Source organism: Volvox carteri (assembly GCF_000143455.1).
Source record: "Volvox carteri f. nagariensis unplaced genomic scaffold VOLCAscaffold_48, whole genome shotgun sequence".
NCBI lineage: Eukaryota > Viridiplantae > Chlorophyta > Chlorophyceae > Chlamydomonadales > Volvocaceae > Volvox > Volvox carteri.
Genome location: NW_003307591.1, coordinates 180,691 through 207,748, shown reverse-complemented (window position 1 = coordinate 207,748; position 27,058 = coordinate 180,691). Strand labels below are relative to the sequence as shown.

General features: G+C 58.0%; 6 protein-coding genes across 6 annotated transcripts; 3 read left to right on the top strand and 3 right to left on the bottom strand.

Moving 5' to 3' along the window:
* Window positions 1–368: 368 nt before the first annotated feature.
* dp1 (DP transcription factor) lies at window positions 369–4,242 on the top strand (the record flags this gene model as incomplete). The annotated part of the gene is made up of 8 exons (XM_002955053.1): window positions 369–735; window positions 827–881; window positions 961–1,121; window positions 1,197–1,574; window positions 1,949–2,056; window positions 2,407–2,477; window positions 2,684–2,832; window positions 3,119–4,242. The coding sequence occupies exons 1-8, from the start codon at window positions 616–618 to the stop codon at window positions 4,240–4,242; spliced, it is 2,166 nt and encodes a 721-aa protein (XP_002955099.1). The 5' UTR covers window positions 369–615.
* Window positions 4,243–4,516: 274 nt separating this feature from the next.
* Window positions 4,517–5,991, top strand: VOLCADRAFT_121368 (uncharacterized protein). The gene is made up of 3 exons (XM_002955052.1): window positions 4,517–5,076; window positions 5,140–5,244; window positions 5,332–5,991. Exons 1-3 carry the CDS (start codon window positions 4,962–4,964, stop codon window positions 5,496–5,498), a joined length of 387 nt encoding a protein of 128 aa, XP_002955098.1. The 5' UTR covers window positions 4,517–4,961; the 3' UTR covers window positions 5,499–5,991.
* A 722-nt stretch (window positions 5,992–6,713) lies between these two features.
* VOLCADRAFT_95933 (uncharacterized protein) lies at window positions 6,714–14,152 on the bottom strand (the record flags this gene model as incomplete). The annotated part of the gene is made up of 15 exons (XM_002954997.1): window positions 6,714–6,785; window positions 7,045–7,214; window positions 7,620–7,702; window positions 8,096–8,490; window positions 8,875–9,091; window positions 9,777–9,994; window positions 10,240–10,372; window positions 10,575–10,765; window positions 10,829–10,933; window positions 11,378–11,521; window positions 11,861–11,911; window positions 12,451–12,616; window positions 12,997–13,217; window positions 13,734–13,870; window positions 14,041–14,152. The coding sequence occupies 15 exons, from the start codon at window positions 14,150–14,152 to the stop codon at window positions 6,714–6,716; spliced, it is 2,415 nt and encodes an 804-aa protein (XP_002955043.1).
* Window positions 14,153–14,741: 589 nt separating this feature from the next.
* On the top strand, window positions 14,742–15,211 carry VOLCADRAFT_36389 (uncharacterized protein; the record flags this gene model as incomplete). The annotated part of the gene is made up of 2 exons (XM_002955051.1): window positions 14,742–14,841; window positions 14,937–15,211. Coding segments are annotated over 2 exons (375 nt in total), but the record flags the coding sequence as incomplete, so codon positions are not given.
* A 1,275-nt stretch (window positions 15,212–16,486) lies between these two features.
* Window positions 16,487–23,317, bottom strand: VOLCADRAFT_106633 (uncharacterized protein; the record flags this gene model as incomplete). Its single annotated transcript, XM_002954996.1, has 9 exons — window positions 16,487–17,740; window positions 17,969–18,460; window positions 18,798–19,202; window positions 19,625–20,083; window positions 20,469–21,398; window positions 21,728–21,865; window positions 22,004–22,133; window positions 22,921–23,179; window positions 23,290–23,317. 9 exons carry the CDS (start codon window positions 23,315–23,317, stop codon window positions 17,000–17,002), a joined length of 3,582 nt encoding a protein of 1,193 aa, XP_002955042.1. The 3' UTR covers window positions 16,487–16,999.
* A 1,366-nt stretch (window positions 23,318–24,683) lies between these two features.
* On the bottom strand, window positions 24,684–26,961 carry VOLCADRAFT_106632 (uncharacterized protein). Its single transcript, XM_002954995.1, has 5 exons — window positions 26,824–26,961; window positions 26,544–26,728; window positions 26,411–26,429; window positions 25,891–26,022; window positions 24,684–25,479 (listed from the first exon to the last, which is right to left on the bottom strand). Exons 1-5 carry the CDS (start codon window positions 26,935–26,937, stop codon window positions 25,357–25,359), a joined length of 573 nt encoding a protein of 190 aa, XP_002955041.1. The 5' UTR covers window positions 26,938–26,961; the 3' UTR covers window positions 24,684–25,356.
* Window positions 26,962–27,058: the final 97 nt, after the last annotated feature.

Here is a 27,058-nt window from a genome sequence, read left to right as displayed (position 1 = left end):
TCGGCATGCAGGTAAAACCTCTTCCAGCGGAGGCTGTGGAGACAGGCGGTTATGGTACACAGCAAAAACATATTTTGTAAGGAGATTGATTTGCGGAGATGCTGAAAGGGCTAAAAGGCCAGCGTTGCTCCAGCAGGGTTGAGGCTAACAGCGTGACCAACATGTAAACAGAGTTGTGAACGCCGTATATATAATGAAGCCTTTATTCACACGAAGCTAGCTGAAGGGTTGGTAAAGCACATAAGGTCAGGTCGTACTTGCACAATGCCCGAATGGCGGGAACAGAACCCTTCACCGCCCACCATCCCCGCGGCAATTGCAACACGTAACTATTGGTGCATGCTTTTGGTTCACAGGCCTGACTGTGTCGCAGCTCCTCGCGCCGCAGACGTGTAGAGTCCTCTGCTCTTCGCTAACGTGGCTGTCAAGCCCGACGCCAATTCGCCTTCTGTGCAGTGGTCCTACAATACTACTAGATTGGAAATGCACTAACGTCTGGATTGCGGCCCGCTCCGGCTCGGGTTGGTCCCGAGAAGGAGCTCTTGGCTGCACGCTGTTCCTGCTCCGCTGTGGTCGGCTCGCGCCGACGACGAGTAGGCAGATATACAGAGAAGAATGAGTGAACAACAACAACAACAGCAGCAGCAGCGTCTTGAACGCCCCGGACAGGCACAAGTGCAGGATCCCCTGGGAACACAGGACCGTGCGCACTTTGTGCAAGAGCTCCATGAGTTGGTAAGACATATAATTGCTTATGTTATGGTGTGCTTGATCGAAAACCATTAGTGCTGTCATCTTGTATACGTGCACGGGTGCTACCGCAAAGGGCTTACTCGAGTTCGCGGAAGAGGTGAATTTCAGCCGCCTAACGGAAGCCCCAGGTAAGGGCATCGAATACCCGATTTGCCCAACTAATGTTTTAGGCTGCCATTCGTTGACAATCCATGTGTATAAACGCAGGGGATGTTGGCCTGTCGTCAGCATCACGTCCGGGCGCCGTAGGCCACAACAACCCTCCTCCTCAGCCCACGCAGCCTAACGACATACATCAATGCCACTTGAAGAACCAGATGTCGGACGTGGCGACCGCGCATGCGATACAGGTCCTCCACCTAGCCAAAGTGAGTCTCCATCAGCTGGTAAATTCCTATAACCTGCGGACAGCCGGCTCCGGAGGCACGGACGGGAGCTCAAAGCGCCGGAAAACCTCGCGGGGGGCGGATGTGTCGAGCAGCCGGTCGGGTAGCAAGGGTCTGCGCCACTTTAGCATGAAGGTGTGCGAGAAGGTTGAGGCGAAGGGCCGCACGACGTACAACGAGGTGGCAGACGAACTGGTTAGCGAGATGAGCAAGATGGAGGCAGCCAACAAAAATGGGCAGTACGATGAAAAGAACATTCGGCGTCGCGTGTACGACGCCATCAACGTGCTCATGGCGATGGACATCATTCAGAAGGAGAAGAAGGAAATTATGTGGAAGGGCTTCCCGCGTCTCGGCAATCACTCGTTGGAAAAGTTGAAGGCGGACAGGCTGGCCAGGATAAAGGAGGTGGAGCAGAAGCAGCTGTACCTTCAAGTGCGTGCGTGTGCCTGTACGGGATTTAAGGTGGTCTGGTCAGGTTTTCTTTCCTGGGGGGCAGTAAACAACTTTCCAGAAGGCATGTTGCATTTGGATGACGCGACATGCACACAGCACAACCCGTAGCTTCACCTGGCGCACCGCTTGAGCGGCCGCGGCGAATCATCATAGGAGGATTCGGTACCAGAGAACCAAACTACCTAGCGTCTAGCGCTTTGCGTTAAGGCATGGCAGGGTTGTGACCATGTGAAGGGAAACGGGGCTTACAGGACAGCGAGTTCCTCTTCGTCGCGTATCATCACACTTCATCTTTTTACAAATCGAAGCGCTGACTGCAACAACTTGCTTGATTTGGTCACTGGAATGACCAGGACATGATTGAGCAGCAGAAGGCACTTAAGAAGCTGCTGGAAAGGAGTGCGGCGCGGGGCAACGCCGCAACGGGAACACAACTGTTCCTGCCCTTCATCCTGGTCCAGGTGCGTGAGTGCGCGGTTTGAAGATGCGTGGGCGTGCTTTGGGTTCCGCGGGTGCGGCCTACGGTGAAGAGCCTTGCTCTGCATGTCTCATGGAAGGAGCGGGTGTTGGGAGCTACTGGGAAAGCTATGGGCCCCGAAACGATGCCCTCCGTCTTCAATAGGGCCACGCCATGCCTGGATGACGGGGGCTTTGGATGATGTGACGGTAACGGACCAGGTATGCGCGACGCTGACCGTGTTTGGGAGCCGGAGGTTTCCTTAATGAGGTCGCAGATTGGGGTGTGGGTGTCGCAGGCGTGCGGCATGCTGGTTGCCGTTAATTGAGGCTGTTTTGGGTCCGATCGCTACAGGCAAAGCCAGACGCGACCGTGGAGGTGAAAATTTCGGAGGACATGATGGACGTGCAGTTTGACTTTTACAGGTAAGCATCACTGTGTTGGATGTCAAGGCACTTGCCGAACAGAGGTTGTGTTGCCGGATATTCCTGCCATAATGAAAGGATTGGGCAAACTGAATTCTGCGCTCCGCACTGATGATGGTTTGTCTTCTTCTCGGAAATTGTAGTTACCGACTTGCCACACGTGTCCACACTTTGCTTTTCCTCTCTTTCGTCTCCCTACCCTGCAGCTCCCCGTTCCAAATACATGATGATAGCCATGTCCTCAAGAAGATGGTGGAGCATCAGGCACGGCAGCAGCAGCAGCAGGTGCAGCAGCCGCCATTCACCAACCCGCTTGCGGCGGGCGGGCTAGTCTTGCACTGGCAGCCGCCGAACGGTGAGCACAACTTCGAATAGTGCGCTCTCGCAACTGGTGTCCGGTTTCGGAGTAAGGGAGGAGAGGGTCTCCTCACCGTAGGGGGACTGGATGCGGCTGACTAGAGTATGGTAGAGCGTTTGGATTTTTTTATCAGGCATGGGCAGTGCAAACTTTGCATCTCACCTATTTCGCTCCTTACAGTGTCGTCTTGTTGGCAGGGTTGAAAAGGATGCTCTGTTTCTGTTTTGGTGAGTACCTGTGCACGTACCGCGCTGGTGATGCTGCTGTGTTGGAATGTGTGCAGGTGTAGCGGCGGGGTTGCAGGGTCTCTCGCCGATGCCGGACCCTGCCTTGGCGCACTTAGCTGTTGCCGCAGCGCAGGCGCCGGGAAATCCGCTGGCATACAACTATCCAACCGCCGCGGCTGCGGCGGCAGCGTACTATCATCAGCAGCATCAGCTTCTTCAGCAACAACAACAGCAACAGCAGGGGCAGCAGCAGCAAAAGCAGCCACCGGCTCAAGCTGCCGCGGTAGGGCAGCAGCAGGGACAGGGACATCAGCAACAGGGGCAGACAGGGATACAGGTACCGTCGTCGCAGCAACAGAAGCAGCCGCAGCAAAAGCAACAGCACTTGCAGCAGCAGCAGCAGCAGCAGCAGCACTTGCAACAGCAGCACTTGCAACAGCAGCACTTGCAAGAGCACCAAGAGCAGCAGCACCAAGAACAACACCAGCAGAGCCAGCAGCAGCAGCAACAGCACCACCACCAAGGTTCTCACCATCCGGCTGCACAGCAGCAACAGGCGCAGCAACAGCTGCAGCAGCAGCATCACCACCACCACCACCTCCAGCAGCAGCAGCAACAATTCCAGACCTTGCAGGCGTTGCAACAGCAGATTCAGCATGCGCATGCGTCGCTGCCGGGTTTGGCGTTGCCGCCGCTGGGTCCGCCCTTGGCGCTTCCGAAAGGGTCTGGTCCACCTTCGCGCCTCCCGCCGCCGTACGGATTGGCGCACTCGGGCTCGGGGCCGCCGTCGCAGCACCCGCCGGTTGTGTCCCAGCTGGTAGGACAGCTGACGGCCTCTCTGCCATCTGGGTCGGGGTCTTTGCTTCCACCGCTGTCATTCGGGGGAATAGGGGCTCAGTCGCAGCACCCCTTGGCTGCCATGGCACAACTGCCTCCACCTCTACCCCCACCTGGTCAGTTGCTGACGATGGCGCACATGCCGCCGGCGCTGGCGGCTGCGCTGGCGCCGCCGCAGCCGCCAGCAATGAGGCAGGGAAGCATGCCTCCGCCGCCACCGCCGCAGCAACAAACCGGCGGTGTCTCACAGCCGGCGAGCGGCAGCGAGGCGCCTTTGCAGCATGCAGGGATAGGGCAACTGGGCGGGCCGGCACCGTCCACAGCCTTTCCGTTAGTTGCGTAAAGTGCTGTGAGAAGTTTTGTTGCACTGGGTTGAATTGTGGTGACGTGCGTGAGAGCAGCAACTCGTTGCATGAGATCGACTGACTGGCATGGATGGGTGTGTGGCGGGCTGGTTAGTGCTGATTATTTACTCTAGGCGGTGTAAATCCAGCGTTTGCTGAGGAATGCGGGCCTTTGTCGAGCCATGCGCGAAGCTTGCGTGCTTGGCGGTTTTGCAGGACCTTGTTGCAGGTTGCCCATTACTGACTTTTGACCAGCCGTTTAATTTCGGTTTTACGTTAGGTTGCGGGAGGTCCCCGCATGCCGATGCATTGGAGGATAACGTTTTGACGGGTGACATGCAATGAGGCTTACCGGAGGTCCCGTGCATATTATGCTAGAATCAAGAACTAGCGCGCGATGAAGTCGTACTGGTTTCGGTACTGGTGGAAACGCGGATTGTGACATATGATTTGGTATGTTGTCGATTGGCCGTTGTCTGCTCACACTCTATGATTTGAACTGGCTTGGTCTTCCCTGCCATTGCTAAGTACATACATGTACCATAACGGACAAGCTTTCAGATTAGCGTCCATTTTGGAATGGAGCTCTTTAGATTTATTTAACACATCGACGTAGTCATTAACATTGCTGGAAAGCACTCTCTTGGTTTCCTGGTCACTGACATTGGTATCGCGTATTCGCGTTCCGCTCTATGCAACTTTTCATAACTCGTGAACGATGAGCAGCCCATTAGTGGATAACGACGGGGAGGCTAATAGCTATGAGCAAGTGGTGGAGACTGTGGACTATGAAATTATACCCTTCGCGAAAGCCAGGACGTTGAGTCGGCGAAGTAAGCTTAGCTGCATATCAGAGGTGCTAAAAAATGGCACTGATACCCTGTAACGTTTGGCAGTGTTCTTTGGGGGCTTCTGCTTCCTCCCTCTCCTGTGGGCTGTCAACGTTTGGCTCTTTTGGCCAGATTTCCGCTCTCCACGTGGAGACCCTGTCATAAAGCGATGTAAGTGTATGGATGGAGGGTTTGCTTTGAACAAGGCACAAGGTCATATTCCATTGACAGAGTGCCCGTCTTTCTTCTGCCACGCAGACACGCAGCGTTCCGCCATTTTTTTCATCATTTTGACAGTGCTATTCCTTCCGTGGTTGCTATTTTATCCGATTGCTGGCAAGCGCCTGCTTTCTAGCAAGGTCTATAGGGCCTTGGACGCAGCAGCCCTGGACCTCGCGAGCTATGGGATAGGTACCGGCATCTAAGGATGTTTCTTTTGAACTGGAGTTCCTCTCTCATGGAACACGCTGTCCCACGAAGAGGACGGGTAATAGGGCACGGACTTGCGTACAGCCGGGTTGACCAGGTGACTCGTCGGTTTTTGATAGCCTTGAAGCGAGGTTGTAAGAGGGGTGTAAGAAGAAGCATAGGCGTGTAAGAGGGATGCTCTGTGGGTTCCATAGGGCAGGATGGCGGTTGGGCCCACTGTCTGCCGGGAAGTCTCCCGACATTACCCGGCAACAAGGCCCCATCCAGTGGGGTGAACTTACATTAGTTGCAGGATGCTGGATTGCTTTTAGGCTGTTGTACAGGTGGAGCAAGAGCAAGTGTGGGTGATTACCCAAAGCTTACACAGAGCCTGGCATAATGATGGATGTGGTGCTGCGCCTTCCAGTCACTACCACTACGCATAGTTTGAGGACAGACTGTTTGGCACAAAAATAATGGATGACGGAATTTTAAATAGCCATTGGGCTCAGTCACACATTTGCCATGTCTGTCACTATTCGTTTACTACCGAGAAGGTATGTTCTGTTTGTGGTCGGCAAGGCTCGCAGCTTTCCCACATCTCAGGCCGTCAGCTTTCTAGCTATATCATATCGCGTCACAGCCTTCTCGAAAAAGGTGCCTGTTCAAGCAACCAGCCTAGTCGTGTAAAGAGAGCATGATACGGCAAGCAGACACCCATCCCCGCATTGAGCCCCGTGTACACCCCCTGCCATAACCTCTTCACGTTGCTTAAACTCGCAACCAAACCCCCATCCGAGAAATATTTTCGTCGGTCGCATACCACCAACTACACATACTCCGCATTGCCTTCGCAGCGGTCTATTATAACTCCCAAGTCATTTGCTATTTCAGCCAATCCCCGCTACCAGGGCGACGACACAAAACAAGGCAAAAGAAGTAAATGGCGCAACTCTGCGCCCACCAGAAAGCAGTGGGTTTATCTTGCACCAAGACCAGCGCCCATCTGTCTGCAATCCTTACAAGTCACATAGTGTCAGCTGAAAAAACCCCGCCCCTTTAAGATCCCTCGCCTGAATGCGCCACCAGGCTGCCCAGAGAGGACATAACCTGGTTCAGCACTTTCACTCGAACGAATCAAAGAAAGTGACATCCCCCTTTTTTTCTGCTCCTCCATTCAGCCATCACCCGCCCAGCCAAGGGGTAGGCACGAGCGGCAGATCTTCCTGATTTCAAGCAAGGTCCTCATATCGGATAGGCGGGTAGATCGCGGTGCCGGACACAGACGGGTCTCCGCGAGGGCCCTGTGGAAGGGGGGAATGGGGAGGAATGGCAGATGGGGGAGATGTCAGAGGACGCCACCTGAAAAGTATTGATGATAGCATGGAATACACTGCCGCTCTTCAAACACGACAACCAACAGAGACGCCAGTCGTCTTGGGTTTAATTACCACACAAGACATAGACAGCTAGCCTAGCTGCAGCACAGCTAGCTACGGACCCGCCAGCGCGGAGGAATGGAAATAGACTTAAGACACGTGTGCGGAAAGCGGGATAACTCACCCAAGGCTCGGTTTCGAACACCTGGGGGCCGACGGGGCGGGCTGGCGACTCTAGAACGCCGCCACCGCTGCCGCTAAAGAGGCCGCTTGCAAGGGCGCTGCCGCCGCCCGCGGCGGCACCCGCACCAGTGGCGCCCCACGCTTCGTCCCGTACAGACGCAGACCCCGGCGCTGCCGCCGCCAATGGCGACGATTCAACCAACGCGAAGTGCTGCAGCAGCTCGGCGCTGGCGTTGCCGCCACCGCCACTGCAGGTACTGCTCAATATTCCCCCCAGTTGCGGCCTGGCAGTAGCAGCCGCCTGCTGTTGTAGTTGTTGTTGCTGCTGCTGCTGCTGCTGCTGATGATGATGATGGCGGTGGTGATTTAATTCAGGTGACAATGCTTTCTGGGCCTGTTGCTGTTGCTGCTGCTGTTGCTGCTGCGAAAGATGTTGGGGTTGCGCCTGCTGCGGGCTTTGGTCACATCCTTGCTCCTGCCGGTGCTGCTCCTGCTCCTGCTGCTGCTGCTGATGATGATGATGATGTTGGAGCAATATCGCACGCATTTCGGAGGCCAGCCTCTGGATCATCGCACCCTGCGACGATACGAGGCTCTCCAGCTGCCGTACACGAGCCTCCAAGTGCTGGTTCGCCGACGTGAGGTTCTGCAACTGGGTCCTAAGTAGGACCACCCCACACACACACACAACGCATTCCCCATTCCCCCAAACACACACATGAGATCAAACCATTAGCATATACAAGGCCGCGTGGCTAAGAATATAGTAAGAAAGCAGAGGCATACATCTCAACTGAATCCGTACAGGAGACATCTCGCAGGTGTGAATGCGCGCACAGGAAGGAGTCCCTCATAACAACGTGGCGTGGCCGCCCTGCCTCTGTACTGTACTTCTCAACGTTACTGGGGAAGGGAAAGCGCAAATCGGACACCGACCAAGGACTATGGTTGCGGCGGGAAGGCGCAGGGGGGCTGAGAGCAAGCGACCCACACCCCGCCCTCCGCGTTTTCCAGTCCGCCTACAGTCCGTCGGCAGTCAGTCCTCGTCGCACCTGAGGCTCTCGGGCTCCACAAGCTCCCCCGTCACGAGCTCGAAAGATCCAACGCGCTGTACGGCAGAGGGCGTTGCCGCAGCCATTGCCGGCACGTCAGGTACCGTGCCGGACAACGGGGCGGCGGCAACGCAGCTGACGAACCCATGGGTCGGTGGCAGCACCGCCGCAGGCGCGGCTCGTACAACGCCAGGTGGCAGCGCCGGCGCCGCTATTGGTGAGAACTGGCTGGTTATGTTACTGCAGCCGCTGCGCGGGTAATCGGCGGATTGCGGCGTGGGGGAGCTGATCCTGAAGGCGCCTGGAGTGTTGGCGCCTCCGCCGCCCCCCGCGCTTCCGCCGGCGATTGGGGCAGCGAAGCTATTATCCAATGCCGGAAGCAGCTGCGAGTCGGACTGTGGAGGCGTCAACACGGGTGACAGTACAACAAGAACAACGATCAGGGTGACGATGATGATGATAATGATCATAATTATGATAATTATAATTTATAACAATGATGATGATGATGATGGTGATGATGATAATAATGATTATGTGGCGTGGGGAACGGTAGTTTTTCTCAACAAAGGCGGCCACGCACACCTAACTGTACGGCCAACAGGAACGCACTTAGACGTACGGCGGACTGCGACTAATAATGGGATGACCATGTCCCCTGGGAGGTGTAATCAGTTCAAGAAGGAAAGCATAGCTGCCCATAGCGCCCATCTGTCCGTTCTCCCTATAGGGCTATCCCTCATCACTTCGCCCACGCACAAGCCCTCCTCGTCGCTCACCCGCTGCTGCAGCTGCAGCTGCTGTCGGCTGGCAGTCCAGCCGAACACCGGCTGCTCGTCCCAGTCCACATTGTCCTCCCCGAATCCTATGGCTGCGTGAGAGGCTGCCGTACTCGCCCCAAGCGTGCCGGCAGCGGCAGCGGCCTGCTGCTTCTGCGCCGCTCGAAAGGGCCCCTCGGAGGAGGATCCCGTGCGCTTGACAGCGGGCTCCACAGGGCTGCAGGGCCGGGGGGGGGGGTCCGGATCGAATTGGGTTTTTTTCCTTCTTTGAGGTCCAGGCCGGATTGGGATTTTACCATAGCTTTCCGGAACGGAGACGTAAAACTCCGAAACACACGTGGTGAGTTCTCTTATAAAGGATCCATCCGCTGTGCCGCGGGCTACGATACCACGGCTGTTGCAACAGACTGACTGCGGCTCCAATAGGATGCGGAATCTCCCGTCACGGGGTAATGAGTGTCACAAGGTACTCACACCGGCCGCGGATAAGGCACAGCGGCGTGTGTGGCGCGCGTGATGGCAGGGAAGCCCGGCACAACCTGAGCTGAAGCCACATGCAGATGAAGATTTCCCACTCCACCTCACCCGCACCTCACACCCATCCCCTCCACCAAACGATACACCACTCCATCCCACCCCGCCCGGTCCAATCCACTCTGGTCACATAGCATTCTGGTCATTTAATAAAAGCGCACCGCCCGGAGTACCACCACGATACATGACTAGATTGGGTTTTGCTGCAGTGGCCGCCAACATCGCCCTCGTCGTGTTCCAACCTTAGCTGGTCACCTCATCCCACCCGTCCGCCATCCCCCCCCCACCCCACCCCCAGGTACGCCCCCTTCTAGTACATGCAAGCGCCTAGCCCCATCAACCCCTACTTGCGGGACGCCGCCGCTCACCTCTGCGGATGGAGCTGCACGGATCGGCTGTATGCCGCCGACGCCGGACCTCCCGCCATCGCCGCCGCTGTCGGCGTATCTTGCTTCTGGTGTCCGCCGGGCAGTCCAGCCCCGCTCCCGCTGCGGCGGAAGTCACGTTCCCAGTCCGAGTCGGCTGTCATCGCGGCTGGCACCGGCTCCTGAATCGCGGCGTCCATCAAGTCCGGCAGCTGCGGCTGCTGTTGAGATAGAGGTGAAGAGGCCGGGCCATGGGCGGTGGTGCTGGAGGACAACTGGAGCGTTGGCCGCTGCGGCGACGGAGCAGCCGCTGCCGCCACCGCCACCGCTGCTGCTGCTGCCGTTGCCGTCGCTACGGTCGCCGCTACTTGCGGTGACGCTGGTGGCCAATTGGGGCTGAAGCTGCCCTGACGCGAGGGCGCCCGCTGCGCGGACGCCGATGCTGACGCGGCTGAGGTCGGCGCACCGCTGGCGACGGGCCGCGGCACTCCTGGTGGCCCGGGGCTGGCCCCCGGTTGTGGCGGGACAGAGGCGTCAGGTCCCGGAGCGGGACCTCCGTAAGACTGCCCAGAAGATTGCTGCTGTGGCTGCGACTGGTGCTGCTGTTGCACGTGTGGGGGCAGGTGTGTCAGTGGCCCGTGTTGCGGCGAGGCGTAGGGGCTGGGGTGCGGCTGGTGATGGTGCAGCGGCTGTGGAAGCGGCTGCTGCTGCTGCGTGTGTGCGCGGGAGTGCGGCGGCGGCAGCTGCGGCTGCGGGGTTTGCATGTGCGCCGGTGGTGGCGATACGCGGGGGGAGATGTACGGCGGGGCAGACATGCCGTTGGGCCCAGAAGTCGCCGGTTGGCCGTTGGCCGTTGGAGGTTGTATACGCTGAAGCTGGAGCTGCTGCTGCTGTTGCTGTTGCAGTGGTGGTGGCGGTAGTGTGCCTCCACCGGCTATGGGGCTATGTTGACGCTGGACGGGCTGTGGTGGCCCTGGGGGATACGGGTGGCTCTGGGAGGCGGGGTGAGGGGCGCCGGGGCCCGGTGGCGGTTGTCGCTGCTGGGGGCGCTGCACCGGGAGTGCGGGTGCGTCTCCGGTGGGGTCAGCGGAGAGGGCCTGTCGGAGCACATCGAGTTTGGAGATGACCTGGAAGACGTCGGGTCGGTCATTTGGGTTCACCTGCGGGGGGGGGGGGAGGTGTAGGGGGGGAGGAAAATGGAATGATAAATCTCCGAGGGGGAAGGGGGGAAATCAAGGGCAAACAGCCGCTGACTGCAAGATCGGCGGGAAAGGGAAAGGGGCTGAACGGGAAATCACGTGTTGATGCAGCAAGAGGAGGAAAAGAAGGTGAAGAAGAAGAAGCAAGAAGAAGAAGAAAAAGAACCAAAGGGCCAGCTGCCGACGTAAGCCCAAAGAAAACAGAAAGGAGGAAGGGAACGTGCGACATGCGCGATGCGTGAAAAAGGACGGGCGTTCAGACCGGTGTAAGGCAGCAGCCGCCCTGCACACACACACACACACGCGCGCACCCACACACACACGAGCACATCGCGCTCATTCCGCTGCACAGCAACGCCACAGAAGAACTAGCACGTACGTACATATGCACGTACAGCCCTGTACCTGCAGCATGTCCTGGATAAGTGCTCGCATGGCGGCGGGCCGCCCGGGCGGCATGTCGTACTTCCCGTACAGAATGCTAAGTTTGGAGTCCCCCTGGAAGGGCAGCTTGCCGAACGCCAGCACGTACAACAACACGCCCAGCGCCTGTGGCGTGAAATGGAGAGGGGGAGTGGAGGAGGCTGCTTAAAACATAATCCAACCGGGGCAACCGGCGACTCAGCAGCCAGGTCCCAACAGCGCGACGTGATGACGTGAGGTGACGTGAGGTGACGTGGCATGACGTGATAGGCATAGTGCGGGACGGACTGGGCGCGGACTCGGACTCGGCCGACGGCGGACGGCGCGACACACCACCACCGAAAAAATCACACGACTTTAAGGGTTACAACGCCTCTTTACATCTTACCTAGACGAACCAGAGCCGCAGCTACACCCTCCCTCTCTGCTCCCCAGCCCCCCCCCAGCCCCACAGCCCCCACCTACCCACACGTCCACAGCTGTGTCGATGCGCTGCCGCGAGTACAGGTCCCACATCTGTCAACGGGTACAGGTCAGGTCGAGTCAGGTCAGGTCGAGACCAGGTAACACAACCGAAGGTAAGAAGTGGTTTAAGTGCTCCAAGGGGGCTAGCCAGGTGAGGTCGGGTCAGGTCCTGTCGTATTCGATTAGGTGATTTCGAAGCAGATAATAACTACAACATCACTTCAACAGTTCCGATATCTAAATTGGCTGAAATGTCAGGTCGGGTCAGGTGGGGTCGAGCGAAGCAGCCAGGGCGAGCCAGGTGGCAGCAGGTGGCAGCTGAGTAGTGGCGTTTGCCTGGGTCGGGAACTGGACGCAAGACAAGGACAAAAAGAGGGACAAATACTCAGGACACGACAGGCAGGTAGGGTTGGGTTAAGCATGCAGAGTGTCTAGAGCGCCGTGTGCTCCCCCATGTGCACCTCGGGGGCAGCATTCCAGGTTGGGGGCAGGGGATAGACACAGCGAGCCAGTCCCCAGGCCCTCGCACGCCGGAAATGGAGCGACCCAACCGCCCAACCGCCAACCCATCCAACCGCCAATCCAACTACCTCGGGTGCTCTGTAGGCTGGGGTGGTGGTCCGCCGAATATTTTCCTCCTCCATCGCAATCTCGGTAGGTGTGTCGTACACTTGCGCCCTAGCCGTACTAGATCCGAAATCGCAGATTACCCAGCGGCCCTCGCTGTTCTTCAACACGTTCTCAGCCTTCAGGTCCCTGCTCGACATGACATGACATGTGTGCGTGTTACACCTTCAAAACATGGATACGTGCACAATACGGCCTTATCGATGTGGTCAACGACGCAAACAGCAATACACTATGGTAAAAACCAATACAAAGGCAGTACAGCGGTGCAACGATCCGACCATTGACATGGAAAACAAAAAATTGGACTGGTGGCTGGTATGGGCAGCTACACCCCAGTCGCCGCCGCCACCAGCACCGTCATGTAGCCACCGAGCTCGCAGCGCCCCAGCCACCCCCAGCTCCCTCAGCCATCACCACTACCACCAGCACCGTCCTTCTTACCCAGCACCTTCCATTTCAAGAACACACATAGACATACATATATACACCGCCTCTTCGGCCTTTACCTGTGTGCCAACGGCGGGTTGCACTTGTGCATGTGCGCCACCGCCCACACCACGTCCTGAAACACCTCATACACCAGGTAATCGTCCAGGGTGAAGTTGGCCCGCTGCATCACCTCCAGCAGCGTCTGAGGACAATAGTCTAGCAGCATGAAGCCATCGGTTTCGGAGCCAGCCGGGCCGGCGAAGGCCACCGCGTGGAGCCTCAGGATGTTTGGATGGCCCTGCGGGGTGCGGTGGCGAGGACGACATTGACGTTGAGCAACGTGGCAGTACGAGATGACGGTATGAGTCAGGAAGGGGCGTCGGAAGGAAATGGTTTAGGATGGGATGCTGCTGATTCGGACTGCAGAAGTCCAGATGTCCATCCAGGTCAGTAGGCGGAGGAAGGGAGCGGCGGAGGAAGGAATGTGAAGAAGCGCCAGATCGGAGGGCGCATACATGGCAAGCAGTGTACAATGGGATTGAGATGGAGGGCTGCGGGGATGTATGAGGGGGAACGGAGAGCCCAGGCGAGTCTGAGATGGGATCTTAGTGAGGGTAAGTGTACAGTACGAGCGCGATGGGATGGGAGTTTTGGGAGGGAAAAGGGGAACATGTGCAATGGTTGCGGTGCCAAGATGTACGGCGATGGTGGGAAGGTGTGTATAGCGGCTGTCCTGGAATGTCGGACTGGCTAGATGTCGTGATAGGCGGAGCGGCGGGGTGCTTATGCGCGCGCGGCGACCACGCAGCCGCACCTTAAGCCGCGCCATGGTCTTTGCCTCCTGCTGAACCTCCTTTATTGCATCCGCGTCGGCGCCCAAGCGCATGTGCTTTAGCGCGAAGATGTGGCCGCTTTTCATGTTGACGCATTTGTAGATTGTCGCGAAGCCACCTGCACACACAGGAAATCATAAAATGGAATTTTGGTTTTAGCTGCAAATGATCCCCATCACACGTGGTGCGTACACCAACCAAACCAGTCGAGGTGCTGTGCCTGTTCTACTGGCCCTTTAGCGGATCTGATCAAATAGCGCCTTTCGGATGGGGAATCTCGTCGCTTACCTTCTCCTATTACGGCTTCCACCTTCACGGAGAATTGCCCAACAAGTACCACTTTCCCAACCAACGAATTACTCTCCCTTTTCTTGCCTACTTTGTCGAAAAGTTTTTTCATTTTTATGATTCAGAATAACGGGGCCTCGCGGAGGGACTTCAACAATCACTTTTCTATGTAAGAAAGTCCATTTGTTCAATTTGGCACTCTCACGAATGAGCGAATGAGAGCAATATCCCAGACATTGTTGGGCATAAATAATAAATTCAGAGATGCTGCTGCCTTGGCCTTAGCGAAAGCTCGTTGCAAATCGTTGTACGTTAAAGCACCCCCTGCTTGCGGTTAACTTATGAGTACCTGTAGAGGGAGTTCAGTTGCTTATTATAGCCATCTTCTGTCCACTCTGATTTTTAAATAGGCCACCAAATTTCACATCATTGTTAAGAAGAAACGGAATACGTACAAACCCCAGAGTGTATCGTGAGTTGACCAGAACATCTCCCGTAGCGTTCGCCAGGAGGCCAAAGTCCAATAGGTAAAAGATATATTTCATCCTTCCACTGAAGTTATGTTGGAGTCACCGGCTTCCCAACCGGCCCCCGACGATGCTGTCAGCCGCACCGAACTGGCACGTCGCTTCGTGGAGACCCTGGTGGATGGCACCGCTATGGGCGACCGCCCCACTTTTGATCACACGGCGCTGCAGGGTCTGAGGGTAGTCGAGGTCGGCGAGGGTCGCATTGTGTGCGAGATGCCGGTGCTAGAGCGCGTCCAGAACCGGTACGGCACCCTCCACGGCGGCGCTACAGGTATGTATGCACGCATCCATTTCAACTCATCCTTTTGTAAACGCCTCAATTATGCTGTAAACTCCCTCCCGTACACACTCACGCCGTACACTCAGCCACCCTAGTGGACACCATCTCCACCGCGGCTCTCCTCACCGTCAGCCCCCACTCCGGCGTCAGTGTCCACCTCGCCGTCACCTACCTGGCGCCAATGCCCGGGGGCGGCGGCGGCGGCGGCAGCACAGCCATTGCCACCGCCGCCGAAGCGGAGACAGTGGTCATCGATGCTCGCGTCGTCCGCGTGGGTCGCCAGCTGGCCTCCCTGGAGGTCCAGCTCCGCCGCAGGTCCACGGGTCAGCTGGTGGCCACAGGCACTCACACCAAATTCCTGGCAGTGCCGGATCCGGCTATGGCGAGAATGACGCGGGTGCGGGAACTAGCGGCCGCCGCCCCCACCGCTGCTGCGGCTCCCGAGGCTGTAGGGGCAGCTGGCCCCGCCGTTGGGAAACACAGCCGCGTGACGGAGGAGGTGGAGAAGAAGGAGGTGGAGGAGGAGGTAGTTTCTAGGCTGGGACATGAGGGAGCCGCGATGCAAAGGCTGCGGAGCAAGATGTGAGGGAGAGGGTGGTGGTGGTTCTGGTGGTGGTGTGTGGGGAAGGACGGGCAGAACGGAGTATATGAGGTGGATGGACTGTAGCGAAGAGGAGGAGCGAGGTGCCAGCTTACCTGTGCAGCAAGCAGCAATGCTGCACACACACACACGCGCAGTGTCTCTGCTGTCCATGGTTGAGTGCGTGCTAGGTGGGCGGATGGTCCTGATTAGACCCCCGACATTGTCGGGAGGTGCGTGAGATTATGGCTAGCTGCTGAGATGTGTAGTTAAGGTCACAGTTGATGGACCGAGATTCGCACCACGCTGGATTGGTGGGGTCGAATCCTGCTGGATGTGGCGACGCTGGATTGGAGGACCCTGACCCGCAGTCTCTGCCGATGTCCGGTTGACTGGATGAGGAGGATTCCTAGGTGGGTGTTAGGGAGGAAGATGACCAGGGAGGCCTGCGAGGTGGAGAGGTGGCCATGCGGACATGGCGATGCGGATATGGCTGAGTCCGCTTCCTAAATTCGCCAAAAAGGAAAGCTTGGATGAGCTGGATGGCTCCTGAGGTCCAGGCCCGTGCGCTTTCGTATGCGTCCTTTGCATCCTGGATCGGTCCGTACAACCCGCGGTGGAAGCAATTACGAGGTAAAAGAGGTGCGCAGGGGGGTCTGCCTGCCTGCCGGGGTCAGAAGCCCCACGGTATGTCAATCGGCGTGCTCCCATGCAGCTACCCCTAATCACATTCCAGATCGGTTGCCCTGAGTAGCTGCTATTGTTGTTGTTGCAATTGTTAATTCAATTGATTGATCGACCTTGCGGCGGATCTGACCGTACCACCCGTCGTGCTGCTGCTGCATGACCTAAACTACCGATATCATTTATTTATACCGTACATATTGCTATGGCTGCAGATTTGCTGCCATGGCTTCGTGACGCTTTGCATGTCCGCAACAGAACGCCAGCTGGCATGTTTGTAGCAGTAGCAGTAATACCAGCGGCAGCAGCAGGACCAATATCACAGAAGTAACAGAAAAAACAGCAGCTTCCTTCGCAGCCTCCTGCGGCCGCATCGAGTGCCAGGTGCCCGCCACTATATTGCGCCAATGTCGAAAATGTCAAAGCCCCGTAGCATGTGAAGCCCCAATCGCCGAAAGCCTGCACGACCCGACCCAACCACCTCCCCACACACGATCGCAGTTTTACAACAACCGGCAATCACCAACGAAACCCCTTCCCCCCTTTTCAACCCAATTACCGGCGTGTTACGTGCCTGGCACTCCCTTCACCCCGGGCTCGACATCGCCCGGTGGTGAGCTGGTGACTGACCCGCACATCCAAACCAACGCACATGCACTCAAAAACAGTGCTGTTGCCGCATTCACGGCGCCCATGGCCACAAGCACCTAATTGGCCAGCGCTTCAAACCAGCATAAGCCTCTCCACACTCCTCCCATGGCCATGGAAGATTTGCCAGGTGGCGGTTGTGCTCACACATAAACCCATCCTGGCCCCTGACTCCCGGCCTCGCGCTACTGCTGCCGCGGCGTCCGGACAAACCATCAGTTAAGACCGTTTCCACTGTCAACCCATCGCAACGTTGCCCCCCATTCTCAGCCCCTGCACTACCACCTGCAGGAATAGAGCCAAGTTCACCTCCGACATCAACAACTCCTCAGCCGCCCCTTCCCCTCGTGCACGTGCCGCCACAAGACGCTGCAGCCATACGGCACTCCCCTCACCCTCCGCCGCCGTCAGCCCCGCCGCCACCAGCTGCTGTACCGCCGTACTCATCTCCACCATCTGCGCCGCCGCGCCCAAAAGTCGCTCCCAACACACCTCACCATCCCCCAGAAAGTCCTCCGCGAGGCCGGCCGCCGTCAGCGGCAGCCGAGGGTCCCGGAGTGCTGCTGGCGGCGGCGGCGGCGGCGGCGGCGCCTCCTTTGCCAGATCGTGCAGCTGTGCCATCTGCAGGGACGTGCCGGCCGCGGCCGCCGCCAGCGTCGCCGTACCGACGGCCTCCACAACTGCCGACGGCAGTAGGACGGACAGCAACTCAGCTGCTGACCCTTTTCCATCCTCTTCCTGCTGCTGGTGGCCATGGTGATGATGATGGTGGTCGTGGTGGTGCGCAACTGTCCCCGGCAACACGCGCTGCTGAGCACCCGCCGCTAGCCATGACATGACGGTGGTGAGAACCACAGCGGCCAGGCAGGTGGTGCAGAGCAGTGTCCGAGTGGCCAGTTGGAATCGGAACAGCAGGTCGGCAGCGGTGGGTGCTCCCCGGCCGATGGGGAGGCGGAGCGGGTCCAGGGAGGCGAGGGCCTGGGTGTACGGGTCGTGGGGGAGATAAGGTCAAGACGGGGCTAACAAAAGATTACAAAGAAGCGGCCAGCCAGAAGGAATGAAACCAACGGCGACAAGTCAGGGAAGAGGGAGGGAATGTGATGGGGTGGAAAGGGGCGACAGCTTCACAGGGATGATGGCAACTCCCGCAGCTATGATGCTGCTGCTATTGATGCTGCTGCTTCCGCTGCTGTGCTAGACACTTACCCCTAGAGCGCCCATACGAGACGCCGCCCAGTGCTGGACCAGCCAGCAAACAGGTAGTAGCTGCGCAAGCAGCGGCGGTAGGTGCCGTGACGCGGCATCGGCGGCATCGGCGGAGCCAGCCCCGCTAATGCCGTACCAGGCAGACGGCGGTGGCGCCGCCCCCGCAGAACTGCCCTCATCCCCCTCATCCCCAAGTCTCGCCGCAACGGCGCCGAGGACCGAAGGTTCCAGCAGATTGAGCAGAAGCATGCTGACGTCAGCCATACCCTGCTCCGATTGCGCCAGCACCGACAGCGCGGCGGCGCCGCGGGTGCCCGCGGCACCGTCCACCGCCGCTCCCGCCGCCGCAAGCAGGCGCTCCGCATTTGGCGCCGCCGCCACTGCGCTCCGTACGCAATGCGCCAGGTAGCTGACGCACGCACTCAGAGCCTCCGGTGATGTACGGAGCGCTCTCGCGACTTCGGAGCGCTCGCTGGCGTCGGGCCCCGTGGCCTGGAAAGCCCACAGTTGAAAACACGTTGCACGTTGGGCGGTTAGCGGTTAGGGTTCAGCGGTACATGTCGTTAACTGTTGGTGTGATAACAGGGGCATCAGCGAGATCCTTACTTCCTCCGGCTATACCAGCGGCTCACACAACGGCTCACGCCGCCCAGGCAGCTAGTCACTCACTCACTCACTCACCATCACCATCACCATCACCATCACCACCCACCCACCCCAGTTGACAGCGCTTTGAATGTGGGCAGTTGCTCCTTCTGGCGCTTCTTTTGCAACACTCCAAGTACCATTCCGAACAACGCAGCGACCGGTTGCCGGTCATAACCCGCACCTGTAAAAGCCCCGGCAACAGAAACGGCAACGAAAAACCGTCAAGATCTTCCCCTTCCTCCCCGTCCTCCTCCTCCTGTCGTTGTTGTTGTTGTTGTTGTTGTTGTTGTTGGCCCTGCGTACAGACACCCTTGTCCACAGGTACCGCCCGCGGAGCCGCCTCCGCGGCCCCTGCCCTGCACCTTACCGCCACCACGAGTGGCAGCCCCCTCAGCACCCGCGGATTGCGGACCGCACCAGGAGCCTCCGCCAGGTAGCGACCCAACACTCGGGCGGCACCTAGCAACACCTCCCCGCTAGGACTAGGAGCGCCCTGCTGTTGCTGCTGCTGCTGCCGCACTTCGTTGTCTGCCTCGAAGAACTGCAGGAGCGTGTCGGCGATGCCGTCGAAGGCGCCCATCAGCTTCTGCACGGGTTGCCAGAGGGGGGGTTGTAGCAGGAGTTGTGTTGGGGCGGTGTTGCGGAGTAACATGTTGGGGGTGGAGGGGAACTTTTATGGGGACGAAAAACAGAAGGGGGGAAATGGTCAACGGGTTTGTGTGGTTGATAACCGAGATGAGGAAAGAGGATAACAGGGGAGGTGGGGAGGAGGGCTTTGCATGGGAGGGAGTAGGCAGCAGCACGACGAACTCAGACCTCATCACCACACACCTTTGACCGGTGGCCATGTGGGCGCGCGTGGGCCACGTCGTGTATGTATGTATGTATGCCCCCCGTGGACATCCATGCGGAGCTGCCCTCCTCGGGCCGTCCTCATTGTTCTCTCCCTCAAGAGGAAAACTGAACGGACTAAGCCAAGAAAGGCAAAAGACTAACCATCCCATTCACCTGTACGACTGCGTCTGGCAGTACGGGTTGTGCAGGCACCGGCGGACGCGGCCTGGGCGGCGGCTGCGGCACCATTCCGCGGGTTCCTGCTGAATGCGGCGCCGCTGCAACCGGCTCCGAAACCTCAACCTCCATACAATCGCCCGCATCGGCCGCCACCGCCTCCACACTGCCTTCCAGCAGCCGGAAACACGCCGGCAACAGCAGCAACGCGCGCCGACCCGCTGGTATGGTCGCCGGCGGCGGCACTGCCGGTCCTGCCGCACTAGCGCCGCCGCCACGGACCTCCTTAGACAAGCTGCCATCGCTCATGTCTACGTCTGCAGCAGGCGCCGCTGCCGCCGCCGCCGCCGCCGGCAGCGCCGCTGCACCGGTAGCAGCGCCGGCGGCCGCTTGCACGGCGGCCTCTTCCGCCGCCTTGCGCTGCGCCGCCCTTGCCGCCAGCTCCTCCAGTAGCCGCTGCGACGGCGCCGGGGGCTGCGCCTGGTCGCGTGCTGAGCTCCGTTGCGAGTCGGCGGCAGGGACGGGTCGGTCGGGGTGAAGGGCGTCGTGTAGCAGCAGCCCCGTTTCAATCTGCTCCCCAAGGGTTGGACCGGTTGGACCGGCCCGTTCATGAGGGCGGGCACACTCATATCTTGCACAGGTAGACCGGCGGACGCAAAAGGACAGATCATGTTGTGCTGTGAGCCCTTCAATCCCCCGCCATCATCATCCCCACTCACTTAGCTGAGGCTTATCGCTCGCAGCCCTCTCCCTAGCAGCCCAGCAGCCCTCCCCCCCTGCTTTCCTTATTCCTTATTGTATTATTGACATGAGGAGTGTTACCTCCGGAAGCGCCAGCTACCTTGAGTGTCTCCAACAGCAGCAGCAGGAAGGACCCCGGCGGCTCTTCGAGCTCCTGCACCGCGACACCCGATACGAAAGGTCGCGGCCCCAGCAGCCATCCCTCTCCAACCAATTGTACGACAAGAGCTCCCAGCTGTAGCGCCGAGTGCTTCAGAGCCCCCGGCGCTCGACTGCGTAGCAGCCAGCCCAAGCCGCGCCGTACGGCAGCTGACCATGCTACATGCTCATCCAGCCGCAAAAGCTCATGTGCGGTGGCGGCCGCCGCCGACTCCTGGCACGACTGCAGCATCAGCAGTAGCAGGTGCAGCGCCTCGAGCTGTAGCTGCGCGACACCTCCGCCACTGCCACCGCTGCGGCTGCTGCCGAGACTGCCGGAACCTTTCCGGGAGTCGCTTGCCGCTTGACTGCTTGCGGCAGCGCCTGGTGCCTGTGGCCTGTGCTGCTGCTGCGGCGGCGGTGACGCCGGCGGCGGCGCCCCATGGGTCGCCGGCAGTAGCAGCCGTGGGTTGCCCACCAGCGCCGACAGCGCGGCCATGACCTGCGCAGCTGCCGTCGGGTGCTCCGCCAGCACGGCCGTCGCCCTGCCTTCAGCGGCACCGGTCAACATACATTCGAGAAGCACCGCCGCAAGCAGTACGCTGTTGTGCGCCTGCGCTTCTGCTGCGGGGGACGCCGCCCCCGCGGCGCTGCCGCCACCTGCCGCCGTCAGCACGGCCGCCGCTGCCGTCAGCCACGCGGCCAGGGCGTCCATGACGGGAAGGCGCTCCAGGCAGCTCAGGGTCAGCTCAGGCGCAGCGGCGGCGGCGCCTACCAGGCATTCTAGGGCGTCGGAAACGGCAGCGGCGTCGGCAGCGGCAGCACCTGCCGACGCCGCGGCGGCTGCGGTGCCCGCTTGCAGAGCGCGAGACACACCGCCGTACTGCACAACCTGCATGCACAGGTGCATGCACATGCGATCGTGCAATGTTAGGGCGAGATATGCGCCTGTACATCTAAACATACGCTGTGTGAACCGTATCCGGTCACTGCCAAAACGGCCAACATTTCGCACGTTTGCCGTACTTGTCGTTCTGTGACGCTGAACCCAACAGGACCTGAATGTGTAGATATCTGACAAGGTCAAGGTCTCCAACTTTTTTTCCGTTGAAATTCCGCAACGACACAACTCTGCCGAAAAGTGCTGTGCTCAAGCTGTCTGTGGTTTTGTGTGTTCTGACGTTTCGTAACAACAACAACTTTGGCGATACTGTACCGTACCTTTAGCAGCACCGGCAGTAGCTCTCGTACATCGGGCCCGGCTGCGAAGTCGTTCAGCCGGCAAGCCGCTGCCAGGATTGCCAGCGCCAGACTGCAGCTGGTGGATTGATGCTCTGCAGCCTCGACAGACAGCGGCTCCTGAGGGCGGAACCGAAATCAAGGAGAGTTCAACCAAATCAGGCGGGTGGTGCGGTGTGGGTGCACTAGGACAACGTGCGCGATTCAAATTTACCAAAAGGTGCGGCAAGGTCAACACTAATGCACGTTACACGTTACCTGCGATGGCCGGCGCAGCGGTAGCAGCAACCTGTGGAGGAACTGAGTCCCGAGCGCCTCCAGGACTCTTCGTACGCCGTCATCGCTGCCATGTGGCAGGAGCCGCGTCACCAGCAGGAGTCCGACGAACCTGGACGCGGTCCAGCGTTCCGGATGGAAGGAGAGAAGCGGGCGCTCAGGGCAGGTGAGGGACGTAGCCGTGACTGTGTGTTTGAAGGAAAGATACCTGCGTTCATCACCCGGACCACGCAGCAGCTCCAGGCACTGCTCGAAATTTTGGCTCCATTCCGGGCCCTCACCGGCGGCACTGGCGACATGATCCGGCATGTTGGATACTTCAAGTTTTTTCTTTAAGTATTATTCTTTCTTTCATTTCTGTCAACCAAACTGCTCAAGGTCCGGCCAGGCACGAGGTGGTGGACAGATGTTTCTAGTTCATCCCGCATGACGGGTTACGCTTATGCGAACGCATAACTAGAATAATACTCGGATTTGTGTTATGTAACGATCAATCTGTTCTTCGGGCACGACAAAGGTTTGCATGGCATTACCGTTGGGTGGTTTCCATGTGTCATGCTGCATACAAGATACAGAAATAAACAGCGGCAATCCAGTGAACACTGGAGCCGCTCCGTGAGGTTACCCAAGCAGAGGATTGCCGCAGTCAATCTATAAATCAATAGCCCGAGCCGAAACCTATATAGTGTCAACGCACCATATGGAAACGGAGTGTTTTGTCCTGCTCCGGAACTGTGCCGAGTTAAAACGATCCCATAAGCGCAAGACTGTTACATTTTGCATACACGATTCGTTACAAAGTCGGTCCACACGCTGCAGGGCTTTGTACCGTTTACATACCCACAGTGCGTTTGCTGCCATAAAACAACTAACAAGAGCGGAGAAACAAGAGGCATCACAGGGCAGCAAACGGCAACCGCTCATACGAACGCCAGGTGTCCTCCATGCTAAAAGCCAACACCAAGAAGGAGGACGGGGTGAGCGACCCTTGCAGGTGCTCCCACACTTTGTGGAACACGGCAAGCAAAACATTTTCCCCGGCACAAGGCTTGGCGAACACCAACAAGTCATCAACGGTGTTCATGGCACTAAAGTACAGCTGCGCAGTGGGGGCCTGAACGGTGCCTTTAGCCACCTGGAAGTGGCCCAACAAGGGACCTGTAGTGCGAGGCAGGCAGGAATCTAAACCTTGGTCAACACAAAACACACAAAAGCCGCAAAGTAAGGCTTGTATGAACACTAAGGCTTGGCGCCGACGGGCGACATACCTGTCTGGGCAATCTGCATGAACCGCATGGAATGGTCCAGCCTGGGGGCCTGTGTCTGCAACTGCGATTCCAGGATGTTGGTGCGATCCCAGGACGACCACAGGTGCTGCCACTGCGCCGAGATCACGTGTATCCATCCTATGACATAAAAGGGTCGGTAACCGACCGGTTAGCTATAACCCAACCGGTCGTTTCGGTAGGGTAACCGACATCTCGAAATAACGACCCGGTCCCCGACCGGTAACCTTACTGGTCGGTAACCTCACTGGTAGGCCACCTTACCGACCGGTAACCTTATCAGTCGGTGAACCCCCTATTACTGGGTCGTTAGCTCGTTATGTCGGTTACCCTACCGGCCAGGTACAGACGCGACCAATTATCGACCGCTGTTTGGTAGGGTTACCGACTGCTGGTGACAAGCAAGGATATAATCCAAATGATCTTCATAAATGCAGAGAGGACAAATGCCAAGAGGAGCAACTGCCTCCTAGCCGTCAGCAGCGACCAGCAGCTTGCCGCCAGGCTTGCAGCAGCCAATTCTATAAAAGCCAACCTTTATATGTATTTCAAATTAAAGTTGGCCCATACATCCCTCCCTTCATCCCTCCATTCCCCCCTCCACCCCTCCCTCCCTCCACCCCTCTGTACATCCTTCCCTGCATAAGAAGATTTGGGCAACCACCTCTGTGTCCGATACCGTCAGGCTTTGATCTGCATGTTGATATTCTCAGGGCAGAAACGTTCTTGGATAAATACAACATGCTACAGGGCTGCGTGGGCACCTCGATTGACCTGGACCTTGGGCGTACGCTGTCCAGTAGGGAGCAGAATGAGAATCAACGCATATTAGTGTTTGCATGCGCTAATGAATCTTGACATTAGGTTGACTTCAATGGAATCCCACACTTCAGGAGCACCCCGAAGATCCTTGGGCCACAGCGCCTCAGCCAGTGACGTTCCTGAACGCTCCTCCACCCCCTACATGTTACTCCGCATCACCGCCTCAACACAAATCGTGCTGCACACACACACTGGCAACCCGTGCAGAAGCTGTGATGGGCGACTTCGACGGCATCGCCGACACGCTCCTGCAGTTCTTCGAGGCAGAGCTCGGATGCTCAGGCACCTTAATCTTCGACATGGACAGGTTCCTCATCGGCATGTAATCTACGCAGCGAAAGAGTTTTTATTTTACAGGCTAAGACTGCTTTGGCTTCTGAAGTGAGGGTGCTTAGCCCTAGCTAGCTGTCATCTGCTGCCAGCTTTGTCCTGCTGGCAACTTTGTTCTGCATGGCGCAATGCCCCCTGGGAGCCACTTCACCATATTTGACTCATTTCCGACAGATACCAGAGGAGTGAATGCTGCCACCTGCCACTGTGTGCTGTTACTGCAGACCGTTAGCTGGTTCAAGGACCCAATACATAGCGACGCGACCGCACACGCGAATGGCTTATAAACTCTTACCAACAGTTCCATACTCACCACGACACGTGTTCGTCGCACGTAACAGGGATTCCCCCTCCTACCCTGCCTCTGATGCACACACACAGGAACACAGGTACCTCTGGTGCGCCCCACCTACCAGTCCCTGATGACCGGCCGACACCAACCTCCCCCCACCCACAGGCATTCAAATCGACATGGACTTCCAATGTCCACAGAACACAGCCGTCAATACGACACAATCCGGTGCCCTAAAACAGCAACCCCCGGCGGTGTGCCTCCTTCTACAACCTCGCTATCGCCGCCAGACGAAGACCCAAAGCACGGGGTCTTTGTGGTGCAGCACACCATTGTGAAAAAACACGAGGCATTGTACATCACCGAGAGAACGAAAACATGCAAACATGGCTTTCCGCAGGTCCCGTCCGCATCTGAACCAAAGGTCAACAGAAGACCTTTGGTCCCGGGGGACATCCGCGTCCACTGCACCCCGGATGGGTTTGCTCCAGCGCACCTAAATCGCCGCCCACTACCTCCAACACTGGGATGTAAGCGACTTATCATCCTCGTTACCGCGCACATACAGACGCACGCAGTTCCCAGCAAAGCTGCCTCGCCCATACTCAATTCTTTGGGCCGCTGTTCTTGGAGGGCCCACAGCGCTCCACCATTGCCTCGTACAGCTGCTTGCCGTTGAAAATGATGGGGAAGAAGTGCACCTGACCCTCCGGCTTCGTCTGGTTCTCCTGCATTAGTATGCATACATACATCATACCAGGAACTAAGTTAAGGCGCCGTTGATCCGCTAGATTTGGTTGGATGCTGGTGGTGAGTTGCTGAACCCAACGCATACATTCTGAAGTCGGATGGGGTGAATGGATTAGGGTGCCCCTCTCGCAGGGGAGAGCAGGGAACTGCCTCGGGAAGGGGGCCGCTGGTGAAGCTATACCACCCTGTAACAACATACATACATACATACATATACAGACGATTTAGTGTCACAGCCAATGGCCAACACGGGGGCCCTGCCGGTAAGCCTGTCTGCAACCCGACTGGGGCTCGAGCCAGACAGCCAGTCACCTCTTCCTGCCCCACCTGGAACGAAGTCATCCTCCCATCCCAAAGCCGGCTACCCTGGCCAGCCGTCCCTGGCTCACCTTGAAGTAGACCAAGATTGGGAATCCGGGCCACCAGAGCTCCCAGTTGATGAAGCTCGAGTACGACCAGCGGTTGCGTCCACCCACAATGACGTTCTCGCTCTCCTGCCCCGCGCGGAGCACCTCCATGCCCTGTACAGCGTAAAGCAGCTGCAGTGGCTGAAACAGCAATGGAACATCGGCATTGATGCTGCTGGCGCTGTGACTTTTCCCCCTGGAAGACGGGCATATACCCTGTTCTGGCCGCATGAGAGATGGCCTCTGGGAGCGACCCAGATGGGTCGGTAAAGCAACCAATACCATGAACGGTCATCCTACTCAAGGCGTAATCGTACATCGCCCGTAGGTCTTTGCGCCCATTGTACCCGCGGGGTGGTCCACTGATGCGCTAAAGATTTTGAATCCACCCGCCTTCTGCTCTGCTGGCCCCTTTCTGTCTGTGTCACACACATCCACACCCCACGTTCGTTCTTTCCCCCCCCTCCCGTGTCGGGACTCCATGTCCATCCCCTGGACGCACCTCGTCATCAAACGTGAACCTGCAGGTGCGAGGAGTATGATGTGTCGGTTAACATGGTACGGGTACCAGCGCGATAATCGTAGTCAGAAGCGCTGAGAAGTTTGCATTTTGGTTGCGGTCATCTTAGCCTCACCTGATGCGAGTGGCCTGGATGGAGAGGAACACGCCAAGGAAGGCCAGGAAACCGCCTAAGATGTAGTTGTCCTCATAGAAACTCAGACCCGACAAGCCCAGCAGGCCCAGTTGCAGGTTAAAAGATGGCTCCGGCGTGAGCGTCTCGCGCTTAGTGACTTTGGACTTCCTCGCCTTGCCAAGCACCTGTGGCCGTGTGCGACGAGCGATGCAATCTATGTGTGCGCTATTTCGGAGGCATCCATTTATGCTGTTGTTACAAATTTAAAGGGCATCCCTACCGCTTGGACTGAAAATGGTGACCTCTGCATGCTTGGGCGCAGCAGAGGCGAGCAAGCTTGCACGGTGCGAGGCTTTTGGGCCACGCCCAGCGCTGACTTCATGCAAAGAGCCATGGTAATGATATAGAGACTAGCCTATCAAAACAAGCAATTAACGAGACGAGCAATGTCTACATCATAATGAGAGCGTTTGGTAAAGAGGTTTCGGAGACGAAGTAGAGGCAGTTGGTTCACG